Source organism: Cricetulus griseus, chromosome 3 (genome assembly GCF_003668045.3).
Source record: "Cricetulus griseus strain 17A/GY chromosome 3, alternate assembly CriGri-PICRH-1.0, whole genome shotgun sequence".
Lineage (NCBI taxonomy): Eukaryota > Metazoa > Chordata > Mammalia > Rodentia > Cricetidae > Cricetulus > Cricetulus griseus.
In genome coordinates, this window is record NC_048596.1 from 159,676,077 (window position 1) to 159,688,298 (window position 12,222).

The window sequence follows — 12,222 nt, forward strand, 5'->3', positions numbered from 1 at the left end:
GAAAGTGATATCTCTTTATTGTTTCAGTCCACACCTGACCCAGCAGGGCCTCCATCAGCAGCCTCTGGTCTGGGGGAGATATCGGTGATGGTCTCTGGACAGTCCATGAGGGGAGTATCAGCCACAGGCGTAGCAGGGCTGTGTGAGTAACAGCACTGGTCCCCTCGCTGACAAGTACCCTAGGGGGAAAATGGAGGGTGTAAAGCACCAGGCTGTGAGCACACGGCTGGGTTTCTTTCTGTGCTAGTCAGCCTGTCCTTTGGCTCGGTGGCCAGGAGGGTGGAAGAAGAGAATCACCTCCTTGAATCGTTTGCAAGGAAATGTCTTGAGGCGAGCTGCCCTCTGGGCTGGGTCCTCAGCTGGCTCCTTCCGTTTATTTTGTAGCAGCCTCCGCCTCTCCTCCAGATCCTTACTTGCTGCCTTGCCCCTGTGCAGAGACAAGGGCTGGTATCCTATTTCGTCTTTACCCAAACTGGCCCTAGCCAAGCCCCACCTCTGCAGCATCACCACTTACCCTGGCCGGGCACGGGGCCGGGGACCCCAGTTGGCTTCTGGATTGGCCTGGAAGCGCTTGAGTCCTTGCTGGCGCGAGCTGGGATTGGCGTCTCCCCGGATGTTGAAGTTGGCCTTCAGCCTGTAGAAACGGGCGGAGGCTGGAGGTAGCAGCCATGCAGGGCGAACACAGACAGCCCCGGAACCTGCCCACCCTGAGGCAGCAAGACCACAGGTCTACCAAGCTCAGAGTTCTTCCATTGTAACACCTGAATTTCCTAGTGAATTTCTGACCAAGTGGCCTGGATCTGTCCTGTGGAGCTGGTTTTACAGACAAACAAGACAAATCAGAAGTAACTAGGGCTAGGGGTATGACCCAGGTAGAGAGCTTGCCCAGCATGCATAAGGTTCTAGGTTCCATCCCTAGCACCTCAAAGAAATAAAAATAATAAAATCATACTGTGTCAGAACATGCCACTCAGTGACTGTTTTGGTAAAAGCTCTAAGTCAGGATACAATGCTTGACAGGGTGGCCCAGTCCCCAAGGCTTCTCTGAAGTGACAGGGAAGGGCCCAGGCAAAGCCCCAGGCGGGACAGACTGTATGCTGGGTTCAGGCTGCTATAAGGAAAGAGCCAGCCAAGGAAGATCTATGCTCTGTCCTCTGACCCAGACACTCACAGGTATGTATGGCTGAAGAACAGACGGTACAAATAGAGTAGGAAGGGCACAGGATAAGGACAGAAAGTACAACAGTGATTCTGGATTTCCCTTAATAGTGTCTGACTTCTGTATACATGTGCCTGTAGGGCAGTCTGTCCATACCTGGGCTCCACAGCCAGAATTCGGAATGCTGGGCTGCTTTCTGACAGCCGCTCCCGTTTCACTGGACACTCCTTCTCCTGGGGACAGAGGTCAAAGAGATGTTAGACCTGAGGTGCACCCAAGTCACCATCCCTTCCTTGCCCTCCTGCCTTGAATCAAGGGGTCAACTGCCCTCACCCAGCAACGCATGATGTCCCAGAGGGCTAGTGGGGGAGCATCTGTCTTCACTGCATTCTTACAAGCATGGGAGAGAGAGACTCGGAAGCCAGCGTGCAGAAGAGCTGACCTGGATGAACAGAGACCACAAGGGGTGGCTAGAGCCCAAAGCAGGTCACGTGGCATGGCATGTCTGTCTGTTTTTTGTTTGTTTTTTTTTAACAGGAAAAACATGTAGTGACTGTGGCATCAAAACCGTCAGCTGGAGGCAGGAGAGATGTCTCGGTGGTTAAGAGCACTTGCAGCTCTTGCAAAGGACCTGGATTTGGAACCTAGTATCCATATCACAGCGCACAATCCTCTAACTCCAGTCAGGCTTGGGAATCTGACACCCTCTTCTGGCCTCCTTAGGCACTGCATGCACATGGTGTACTTATACACATCCATAGGCAAAACACACATCCATAAAAACTAAAAAGCAAAGCACCTACTGGAGGGTTCATGTCCTCTCAGCTCTGCCCTAGGCACACACTAGACTCTGATGGTCCACGCTGCCCCCAAAGGCCCTCACCGAAGCTGCAGAAGGCTGGGTGTGTTGCAGTGGATGGTGCTGCTCAGTTGGTCCAGTGTGTAGTAGAGAGGGACGTCGGGAAGTTCCTGAGAGGTAAGGGTAGACTAGCATGGAGTGCTGGCAGGAAGGTGAGCACACAGGGGTCCCCTCCCTGTGTACATCTAGTTCATACCTCAGTAACAACACTCAGGACACCTTGGATTCGCTTGGAGGTGTGGAAGCGGCCAGGATTAGTGGTCACTGCCTCAAGAACTCGGCCCACAAAGTCCAGGTCATGGATGGGGTCTGCCCATATGGGGCCTCCAAGCTGTGAACACACAGGATACAGACGAGCAAGGGGAATAAATGCACGAGCTCTGGGGCCCTGGGCCCGCTGCCTTTCTCTGACCTGGGCCCACCTGGTGTCGCTGTCCACAGTGTTCACACTCAGGGGTCACTGGAGGACCACAGGCTGCAGAGAACTTGGTCCTGTAAGAAGAGGCAGTTTGAGGAGAAGCTGCTGGAAGAGAGGGGACCTAGGACATCCTTCCAATCCAAAACACCTTTGTTCACCTGCCACCAGGGTCTCTCGACGCTTTGCCAAGGCGTTGCAGGTAGAAGGCTCCACAACCCACACACTGGAACACCAGGGCCTGCTTGCTATAGAAACCCAGGAGAGGCCATGAGTTCCTGATGTGGTTACTACATCTCAACTTTTCCCTCAGATCAACAGTGTCATTTCAGACACCAAGGTCCCCTAGGGCAAGACTTAGCTCCTCCATTAATTCATCAGGTCCCCTCTATGGGCTTACCTGGCTGAGGACTTAACCTTGGCCTGGCCTGTGAAAATGCGCACAAAAACCCGTACATAGAAGTCGGCACTGATGCTAAGCAGCGGTACCACGAAGCGCTGGTAGCAGTTGGCATGCAGGTCCAGGCTATGCAGCACAATTCTGAGGGCCTGGTGGCAGGGGTGAACATTAGCACTAGGAAGAACAAGCTTGGAAATGGTTGAGTTTAAGCTCATGTTTCCTGGCTGTGTGAGACTGGCAAACAGTGTTTTCTCTTCCTCAGGTCCTCCATGGTTTCTGCGGCTGGTAGCAGGTACTATATCTGGCTGCAGGCTGCACAGGTGACTTGAACCTACCCAGGAGCTGAGAGTATGCCTTCACTATAGACAATGGAAGTGTTATCAGGGGCAGCTTCGAGCCTCTGACATGAAAAAGGTGGTGGCACTGTACAGGCTCACAAGAGACAGCAAGGGACCGTATGGAATAAGGACAGAATGTCACCTTTGCCTCCCCCCACCATTTACTTTCCCATAGTACCGACACAGGTAGGTGCCATGACCACCCCTGTTCTGAAGATGCAAAACTAAGGCCCAGAAAAGTCAGAGTCACCAACTATGCCAGGATTAGAACATTTGGGAGGTGGAGGTGGGAGGATCTGAAGTTTAAGGTTATCTTCAGCTACATAGCAAGTTCAAGGCCAGTTTAGGCTACACAAGAGCCTGTCTCAAACCTCTCAGCAGCTTAGTGGTAGAGCATCTTGTATGCACAAGGCCCATTTCCAGGCACAACATGAAAACCTAGTTTCATTCTGAGTGTTATACCTGTAATTCAGCACCTGAGAAGTAGCTGCAGGAGGATCCCTGCTGGAGATAATTAGTATCCTCATTTTGGGACGGCAAGATGGCTCAGTGGGTAAAGAACCTGCCACCAAGACTGATAAGGACCCAAATGGTGAAAGAAAATAATGGACTTTAGGATGCTATCCTGACTTGCATGTGTTCACTATGGCACACAAGACTCCCCAACAAAAAAATAAAGTATGTGTGTGTGTATTTGTATGTAATATATATCACATAACTTTTTTTTGAGACAAGGTTTCACTATGTAGCCTTGGCTGTCCTGGAACTTTCTATTTAGACCAGGCTGGTCTCACAAGAGATCCACATGTCTCTGCCTCTCAAGTGTTGGCGTACACTACCATACCTAACAAAAAAACATTTTTTAAGGTTATACTATAGAACGCTAGAAGGAAGAAGTGATTACCTTACCACCCCTGCCTTAAAGGATGTTAAGGATCTGCTTGCCAGTCATATCACAGCTTGTGATAGACCAGTCCTGGCCATCCCAGGGCACTGAGCAGGTCATCAGTATAGGAAAGTATGCTAGGAGGACCAGGGTAGGAATGCTCACAGCCTGTTCCCCAACCCCCTGGATGGCTTGGGGGGATTCTCACCATTTCATGGCAGGCCCGGCTCTTGAGGGCCATGGCCCCATACTTGCTGTAGCACGTCTCTCCGTTGTTGCCTGCCAATACCGCCATGTCCGTGCAGGTGACACACAGAAGTCCTGTGGGGAAAGGAGGGGAGGGGAGGAGCAGTGATGATCCTCCAAACACCCTGACCCTACACCTGTTTGGGCATTCTAGATACTATGGGCTAGCCTCACCTCCATCATTCACAGCCTGCACTGCTGCATCCAGGAAGGGGGCGGGGCTGCCATAGGGGTCCAGGTCAATGACATCAAAACGCTCAGATGCCTTCTGGTGTTGGTACATCAGCATCCTAGATGTGAGGGATCCAGGTTCTCAGCCTCTTAAACCAAGCCCCTGCCCTATCCCCTATGGCACAGTGATTCTGGCCTTCAATTTGAGGCCAGCTTAGCCATTTGGGGTTTTCTTTATATTTTTTAGCCATAGGGATGGAACCCAGAGTCTCATGCATGCTAGGCAAGTGTTCTAATGCTAAGCTAAACTCCAGCCCCTTTAGTCATTTTCTTGTTTGTTTGGTTTTATTTTATTTGAGACAGGGTCTTACTATGTAGTTCTGGCTGTCCTGGACTCTCTATGTAGACCAGGCTAGCCTCAAACTCGCAGAGATCCACCTGCCTCTCCCTCTCTTTAATACTGGGATTAAAAGCATTCAAAACTATACCTGGCTTCCTTTGGCCATTTGTTAACCAAAAGATTTTTCTGTTTTACACAGGTCTCAGTCTCCCCACCTATAACCCTGACAAATAACAGACAATATGAAGGACAGTCCCTTGTCTCTTGTAGCCATAAAGAAAATATGCTGTAGGGGCTGGTGATATGGCTCAGTAGCTAAGAGAGAAAGCTGCTTTTATAGAAGACTCGAGTTTGTTCTCAGCACCCATGCTGAGGTTACTCAGCATGGTGACCTTGCACACCCTGTTCTGACCTCTTCAGATACCTGTGCTCACAGGTCTCTCACACACACACAGAATCAAAAATTTAGATGGCTCAGCAAACAATGACACCTATCACCGAGTTGGACAAACCAAGTTTGATCAACATATCCCACGATGTGGAAAGGAACTGCCTCCCACAAGTTGTTCTCTGACCACTACTTGCCTGATATAATATACATATGACCACACACAAACTAAATAATGAATGAATGAATGAGTAGCAAGAACTTGGGTCTGTGCCAGGCCTAGTAGTGTAGCCATAACTGTGAGGCTGAGGCAGGAAAATTCCAAGTTCAAGGTCAGCCTGGGAAACTGAGACCATGCCTCATGCAAGCCAATAGCAGCAAAAATTCTATTGAATAGAACCAGTTTCAGTGATACATACACTTGTAAATTCCAGGGAGCTGAAAAAAAAACCCTGACCTGAAGGCCAGATCAACCAACAGCAATTAGTTTCTCTTACCGGGTGGTATTTTTTGAAAAAAAAAATCATTTATTTTTTAATAATGTACAGGTGTTTTATCTGCATGAATGCCTGTGCATCATTTACATGTTTGGTGTCGTTGGAGGACACAGAGGGGAGTTAGACCTCTGGGGCTACCTTGATATTGCTGGGAACAGAACCAGGTCCTCTGGATGAGCAGGCAGTGCTTTTAACGGCTGAACTCTCTCCCCCGTACTACCCATTGACATAACAATCTTCACTTGTGTGAGTATATGCCACAATGTTCTCTTGACAAAAGTAAATTATGAAGCCCAGCAGTACACCCATACTGTTTTGTTTTGGTTTTTTGTTGTTTTGGTTTTCTGAAACAGGGCTTCTCTGTGGCTTTGGAGGCTGTCCTGGAACTAGCTCTTGTAGACCAGGCTGGTCTCGAACTCACAGAGATCCACCTGCCTCTGCTTCCCGAGTGCTGGGATTAAAGGTGTGCACCACCACCGCAAGGCAACCCTTACTGTTTTTTGTTTGTTTGTTGTTTTTTATCAAGACAGGGTTTCTCTGTGTAGCTTTGGAGCCTGTCCTGGAACTGGCTCTGTAGACCAGGCTGGCCTCAAACTCACAGACAACCCTCTGCCCCTGCCTCCCGAGTGCTGGGACTAAAGGTGTGGGCCACCAACACCTGGTCATACCTGGCTTTTTAAACCCTTGGGCAACACATTTCTATTATAAGAATCCTGCTATGGGCCTGTGTGGTAACTCATACCTTTAACCCCAGAACAAGGAAGACAGAAGCAACTGAATCTCTATGACTTTTAGCCATTGGGGCTACAAAGTGAGACCCTGTTTCAAAAAAATAAAAAACCAAGAATGCGGCAAATCAAGCCTGTAATCCTAGCACAAAGGTGGAGGCAGGAGATCCGGAATTCAAGGTCACATTACACAGTTAACTAGAGACCAGCATGAACTGCATGAGAAGGCATCTCACCCAAGGGGGCTTTGCGTGCTAGGGATGAGGTTCCCTTGGCAGAGTGCTTACCTGGCTCTAGGCTCCATCTGATCCCCATCACTAAATGAACCAGGTGTGGTAATGCGCACCTGTCATCCTAGCACTGAAGTAAAGACTCAAATATTACAAGTTCATAGCCAGAGCCGGGGTGGTAGTAATCCCAGCACTTGGGAGGCAGACCACAAAGTTTCGGGCCAGCCAGGGTACATAAGGTCAGGACCACCTAGGACCAGAGTTTTATCCCTGGACCCACATATGGAGAGACAGAAATGACCCCTGTAAATTGTATACACACACACCCCTAAACAAATAGATAAATAAATAAATGTAATTTTAAAATGTGAGAAGGGCCAGAGAATTAGCTCACTGGTTAAGAGCACCTGTTGATCCTGCAGAACACCCGAGTTCATCTCCTAGCACCCACACAGCTCACAACTAACTGCAATTCCCTTTCCAGGGGTGTCTGACACCCTCTTCTGATCTTGGAGGGCACCAGGCACACATTCATAGGCTAAATACTCATTCATATATATATATGAATTCATATATATATTCATATATATATATATATATATATATATATATATATATAGTGAAGTACATCATTTTAAAAAATTATAAAAGGTTCAAGGTCATCTTCAGTTACAAAGCCAGTCCTGGACTATATATTTCTGCTACACGACAGGCTCAGAAGACCACCATCCAGATGGCTGAGTGGGTACAAACATTTCCAACACAAGCCTGAGAACCTACTGGTGCTTTTTCAAACACAGACAAATAAAATAAAAATTAAAAAAAAAAATAGAGTGTATAGCCCCTGTAAAAATCACTATTCTTTTAGAAACAAGGGAAGGGAGTTCAAAGAGGCTAACCCACCCAGGGTCATACTTGGAGGCTAAACAGGGCTGGGGTTGTTTCCAGGGAGCCCCATTCCAGGTGTAAGTTGCAGGCTCTGGACAGGCCTGACTAGCACCTACTGGGTTATTGCTTAGCATGGGTGAAGCCCTGGGTTCCATCTTCACCACCACCCCACAATGACAACATACCGGGCATCTGCCTGGTTGGGCTGTACAAGATGTGCCACACCATTGAGCTGCACGTTTCTGTCTATAAGCTCTACAGCCCGGGCAGAAGCATCATTGGCAACCACACACTGGAGGCCAGGAACCTCTAGGGCAAATCGGATGGAGCGTAGTCCGGAGGCTGCCAGGCCTTCCAGCACTCGCAGACCTTCCTGTTGGAAGTCAGCAAAGATGTATCTTACTTCTCTTTAGTGAGTCAGTTCTCTCCTTCTACCATGGACTCTGGGGATCAAACTCAGGTCTCAGGCTTTCTTGGCTTGTGCTTTAGCAGGGAGCCAGCTTGCTGGCTGACGCTCAGGTCTCCATCTTTCTTCTGGGCCCTCATGGATCTCCCACAACTGCCCTCTATAGCTCCTCAGCTCCTTCCTATCACCCAGACCCCCAAGCTGCCACCTCTTCCTCAGTCCTACCTCACAGATCTCACCAACTGCAGCTGTCCGAGTCTGCTCTCTTGGGGCCAGGTTTTCAGTCTCTTTCTGTTCAGCCTTTTCCTCCTCTTGCTCAGACAAGTTCTCAGACACTTTCTGCAAGTCCTTCTCTCTTGGCACCTTGACTGCAGTCACCCAGGCAAAAACCAGAGGCTATCAATGCTCCTTTTAAGAAATGTCACCTAACTTTCAAATTGTCAAAATCCTGACAATACACGCAATAAAGTCTTTCCCCAAACCCCAAGAGAAAGGCAGAAGGAGCCTGGAGCCTTTCAGGAGTCCAAAGAAAGTGGAGTGGAGTGGGAAATGAACTTTATGTGCCACTCCCCGACCCCAGGCCAGAACCTCCACTTACTCTGTATTCCCTTGGTCCCAAGATGAATTCGAGCAAATTCAGTGATCACAGCACATCTGGAGAAGGGGATGGGGGAGGGGTAGTCAACTTGCAAACTCTTTGTTTCAAGGTCTGATGTTTTCCATTTGACATTCTTAAAAGGTTGTTGTCCCTCCCTAGTGCATAAAGTCCTCTCCCTGCTGCACCAAATTCTAAAAGAGAAACCCCACCTCAAGGGCTAAGATGTTAACTATTTTATCTTTATATTGTTCAACCCAGAAAAGCTAATGGTGACCTGTTGAAGGTCCGCCCTCAGTCCTTAATTCAAAGCATGTAAATTGGTGTGAAATTTGACTTGCAGAAAAGTAACAAAGTTTGGGAATGCTACAGGAACCGGCTCTTGGTAGTTCAAGTCCACCACAGAGTTGTAAAGAAAAGGGCAAGGGGGAAGACAGGGGCCTTAAATGCCCAAGAACACTAGAATGTATAACCCTGCCCCTTAACAATACCGCCCCCCATCTCCTTTCATCTTTCAAGATGCTGGCCTTCCATTAAAGCTGACTCCTCCTTAACAACTCATCTATCTCTTCGAGTAGCACGCGTCCCAGGCCGATATTTCCCTAACATCTTCTACCTCACTGAACCACTCCCCTTGGCCAAGCTGACCCCTGAGCCTTGCTCACGTCAGGTCCCGGTTAAACTCCTGCACCGGGTTGTAGAAAACCTCGTTGGCGTTGGGGAAGACGATCTTGGCGGCGCCCTCGGTGACAGTCGCCGCCAGAGCCGAGGGTGGGCGCTCTTCGCAGGGCCGTGCGCCGTTCTCCATCGCGGGCGGAGAGGGCGGCCCCTGGGCCTTATGTTGCGTGAACTGAGCTCTACAGAGAATGCGGGCCAGACGGAGAGGGCGGCTTAACCATAGAACCGTCCTCGCGTGGGGCATCCACGGACTTCAATCCTCCGGCTGTTTTCCAGGGCAGGGGGAGGGCACAGGGAGGTCAGAGTGCCGCATTTGGGGCAGGGGTACACTACACATCTATAAAGTAGTAACTAAAACCCCGTGGCCTTGATCAGGCCTGCGCTTCCAAAGGCAGTGGACCCAGCAGAGCCTGAGGCCAGCGGCGCAGATCCACCCACCCACACATACCCGGACACGCTTCACCTCTCTGCTCACAGGATCCAACAAGTCGCTGCGCACGCTTCGCGCATTAGGACCTGGGAGCCGCCATGTTGGCGAGGAGGGCGGGCCGTCACATGACAGTAACTGACCAATTAGCGATACTACTCACGGTGAGCGACCAGGATCAATATTCTAACAAGAAAGGGCGCGCACCGAGTTTGCTACATGGGTAGTTTTCAAAAGTGCAATTCTTCTCAAAGGGAATTTTAGTGCTGTTTATTTCAGGATCCCCCCAAAAAAACCTCAACAACAACAACAACAAAAACGAAGAAACTTGGCACCTTTAGCTGTCTCCTGTGTGCACCTTGCAGGTTAACTCAGGCTCTGGAATAGGATTCTCTGGCTTTGAATCTCAGTCCCACCACATACTCTGGGCAAGTTACTTAAAATGTAAGGCCCTCATTTCCCTTACCTGTAAATAAGAATCTTAGCTTCCAAGAAAGAGCAAAGATTCAAAGACCGAATGCCTGTAAAGTGTGCAGAGGAGCTACTTAGACAGTAAACCCTCAGAGTCTGGCCTCATGTATGAAGGCAGGACAATGTGGCCATCCGGGATGGGAGCTGTACCAGCTCGCCTTGCAATCTCTCTCTTGCAATCTCTCTCTCTCTCTCTCTCTCTCTCTCTCTCTCTCTCTCTCTCTCAATAGGGTACTCTTAGTACTCTGTTAGTTCTGGAACTCACTGTGTAGCCCAGGGCAGCTTCGAACTCACTAACTACCAGGCCCGGCAGGACTTGCTTTGGTTTAGACTGTATTCTTACCTCTGTGCATGTGTGAGGGCATTTGTGCTTGTGTGCAATTCCCCAAAGACTAAGGAAGTGGTGGATCCTCTGGAACTGCAGTCAGAGGCAACCGATGTGAGCTCCCTGCCGTGGGTGCTGGGAACTGAACTCTGTACTGCCGGGCACTACACACTCTCACTCGCTGAGCTGAGTATTCTCCCCAGTCCCCATCCGAAAAGCAGTCAGGCTGCTTTAACGTCATGAAACATAATGATCCGAGTTAGGGCAAAATGCTAACAGAACTTGACATCGCGTAAGCACCCTACGTCTTAGCTTTGTTGACCTTTTGAGCCTAGGTTTAAAATCTTAGCATTCAGTCACTTCCCTGTGTATGATCTAGAGCAAGTTTCCTCAGTTCCATGAAATCTCATTTCCATAAAGAGAAATTTTTGTTGTGTCCGGAACAACAAAAGTCGTTATTGTTTTCCTTTTACAGGAAGCAGAGCAACCTGTCCCATAGTCACGCAACTAACTAGACAGTCTACAGAACAGAGACCCTGAAGGAAGAAGCCGGTGAGAACTATAGCGCTCGGAGTGCAGCTAAGCTTGCCTAAGGGGCGGGGCCGAGGCCGTTTCCTCCCTGCCGGCTGCGCCGTGCGCTTCCTCGGCGCTCGGCTGGGGCGGCCTGGCCCACAATGAATGGCCGCCGCGGCTACCACTGCTGCTGAGGCGGAGGCCGCGGAGGCCGCAGAGGCGGAGGCCGAGGCCGAGGCGCAGGGGGGCGCGCCCCGGGCCCAGGCCCGGCCCCAGCTGCCGCTGCGGAGCCCGCCGGGAGGCCCCGGAGCGCGGCCACAGCGCAGGTGAGATGGCCCGCCCCAGGCCTAACTAATTCCGGCCTCCTCCCGCCGGGGCGGCCCGAGGACATCCGAGGTTCCGGCCGAGGGCCGAGAGGGGAGGCCTCGGAGCGCCCGGCTGGGAGCGAGAAGCCGAGTCCGCGATGCTGACAGCGGCGGGAGGGCGAGGTTGAGGTGGCCGGGCCTGGGCTGGCGGCCTATAGCGTCCAGCCCCGGGCCTGGCCTGCGGGGCTTGAGGGCGGCCCCAGGGAGGCGCTGGTCGAGGGCTCCTGGAAGTCGCAGGGCCGGAGGGGGTAATTGTGAGGAGGCGGCGGGCGAGGCCGGAGGGGGAGGGGAGGCCTCAGGCTGGCGGCGGCACCGCCTGAGGGAAAGGGCCTAGAGGGGACCGGGACTGCGGGAGCCTGCAGGTTGGGAGCACAGGGGAGGGAGTGTGTGGGTCAGGTTACAGGCCTTGAGCGGCAGCAAGGAAAAGCCCGGGAAGTAGGACTCGGTGGGTGTGGGCGGAGCCTGCTCGAGTGGGGGCGGATTGGAGATCCCAGGGATGTTTGCAGGGGGTCACGCGAGGTCAGGACTCAGAGATATGGGGGTAAGCGACATCCGGGGGGCATCAGGTAAGGCTGGGGACTACGACGGAGTGTTGGGAGTTTGGAGGAGGTGCAGGGCCTATGGGCTAGGCTGGTGGGGATGTGGGGGCAGGTGAGGGAGAACTAATGTGACCTAAGGGATCTGCCCCCCCCCCCAATTCCCCAAGTGTTTGCTCAGGGTCAGAACCTGGGGCTTTCCTCTTTCGCACGCCTCTTCTCTGAAGCCTAAGCCAACAGCTAGCTGGGGCCCGCCAGCGGGTGGGTGGGAGTTTGCGGGGGCTGCACCGGATTCCTAGCTCAAACATCGTGTTTTCCAAATGGGTGGCCCCTGTTCACCCCACCCCCACCCCGCCCACCC

General features: G+C 51.3%; 2 protein-coding genes across 10 annotated transcripts in view; one reads left to right on the forward strand and one right to left on the reverse strand.

Moving 5' to 3' along the window:
• Positions 1 to 12,222, reverse strand: part of Trmt1 (tRNA methyltransferase 1) — a 12,388-nt gene continuing 166 nt past the window's right edge. The window contains exons 1-17 of one of the 8 annotated variants that reach the window (XM_027406221.2): positions 9,673 to 10,277; positions 9,212 to 9,489; positions 8,550 to 8,605; positions 8,177 to 8,319; positions 7,731 to 7,918; positions 4,478 to 4,593; positions 4,266 to 4,378; positions 2,834 to 2,982; positions 2,595 to 2,681; positions 2,441 to 2,510; positions 2,215 to 2,349; positions 2,043 to 2,128; positions 1,493 to 1,601; positions 1,316 to 1,392; positions 515 to 634; positions 298 to 427; positions 1 to 179 (exon numbers count right to left, since the gene is read on the reverse strand). In XM_027406221.2, the coding sequence (XP_027262022.1) occupies positions 24 to 179; positions 298 to 427; positions 515 to 634; positions 1,316 to 1,392; positions 1,493 to 1,601; positions 2,043 to 2,128; positions 2,215 to 2,349; positions 2,441 to 2,510; positions 2,595 to 2,681; positions 2,834 to 2,982; positions 4,266 to 4,378; positions 4,478 to 4,593; positions 7,731 to 7,918; positions 8,177 to 8,319; positions 8,550 to 8,605; positions 9,212 to 9,468 (1,992 nt within the window). In that variant the 5' untranslated portion in view covers positions 9,469 to 9,489; positions 9,673 to 10,277 and the 3' untranslated portion in view covers positions 1 to 23. Of the gene's footprint in view, positions 180 to 297; positions 428 to 514; positions 635 to 672; positions 814 to 1,315; positions 1,393 to 1,492; positions 1,602 to 2,042; positions 2,129 to 2,214; positions 2,350 to 2,440; positions 2,511 to 2,594; positions 2,682 to 2,833; positions 2,983 to 4,265; positions 4,379 to 4,477; positions 4,594 to 7,730; positions 7,919 to 8,176; positions 8,320 to 8,549; positions 8,606 to 9,211; positions 9,490 to 9,672; positions 10,285 to 12,222 lie in introns of those variants that run through there. The other 7 variants (XM_027406224.2, XM_027406223.2, XM_027406225.2 and 4 more) reach the window with 7 other exon arrangements.
• Nacc1 (nucleus accumbens associated 1) overlaps positions 11,094 to 12,222 on the forward strand; it is an 18,335-nt gene continuing 17,206 nt past the window's right edge. Inside the window, exon 1 of one of the 2 annotated variants that reach the window (XM_027406231.2) lies at positions 11,094 to 11,286. Coding sequence is in view for 1 of the 2 variants with exons in the window: in XM_027406230.2 (XP_027262031.1) it covers positions 11,822 to 11,891 (70 nt within the window). In the remaining variant the exon portion in view is untranslated. Of the gene's footprint in view, positions 11,287 to 11,779; positions 11,892 to 12,222 lie in introns of those variants that run through there. The other variant, XM_027406230.2, reaches the window with a different exon arrangement.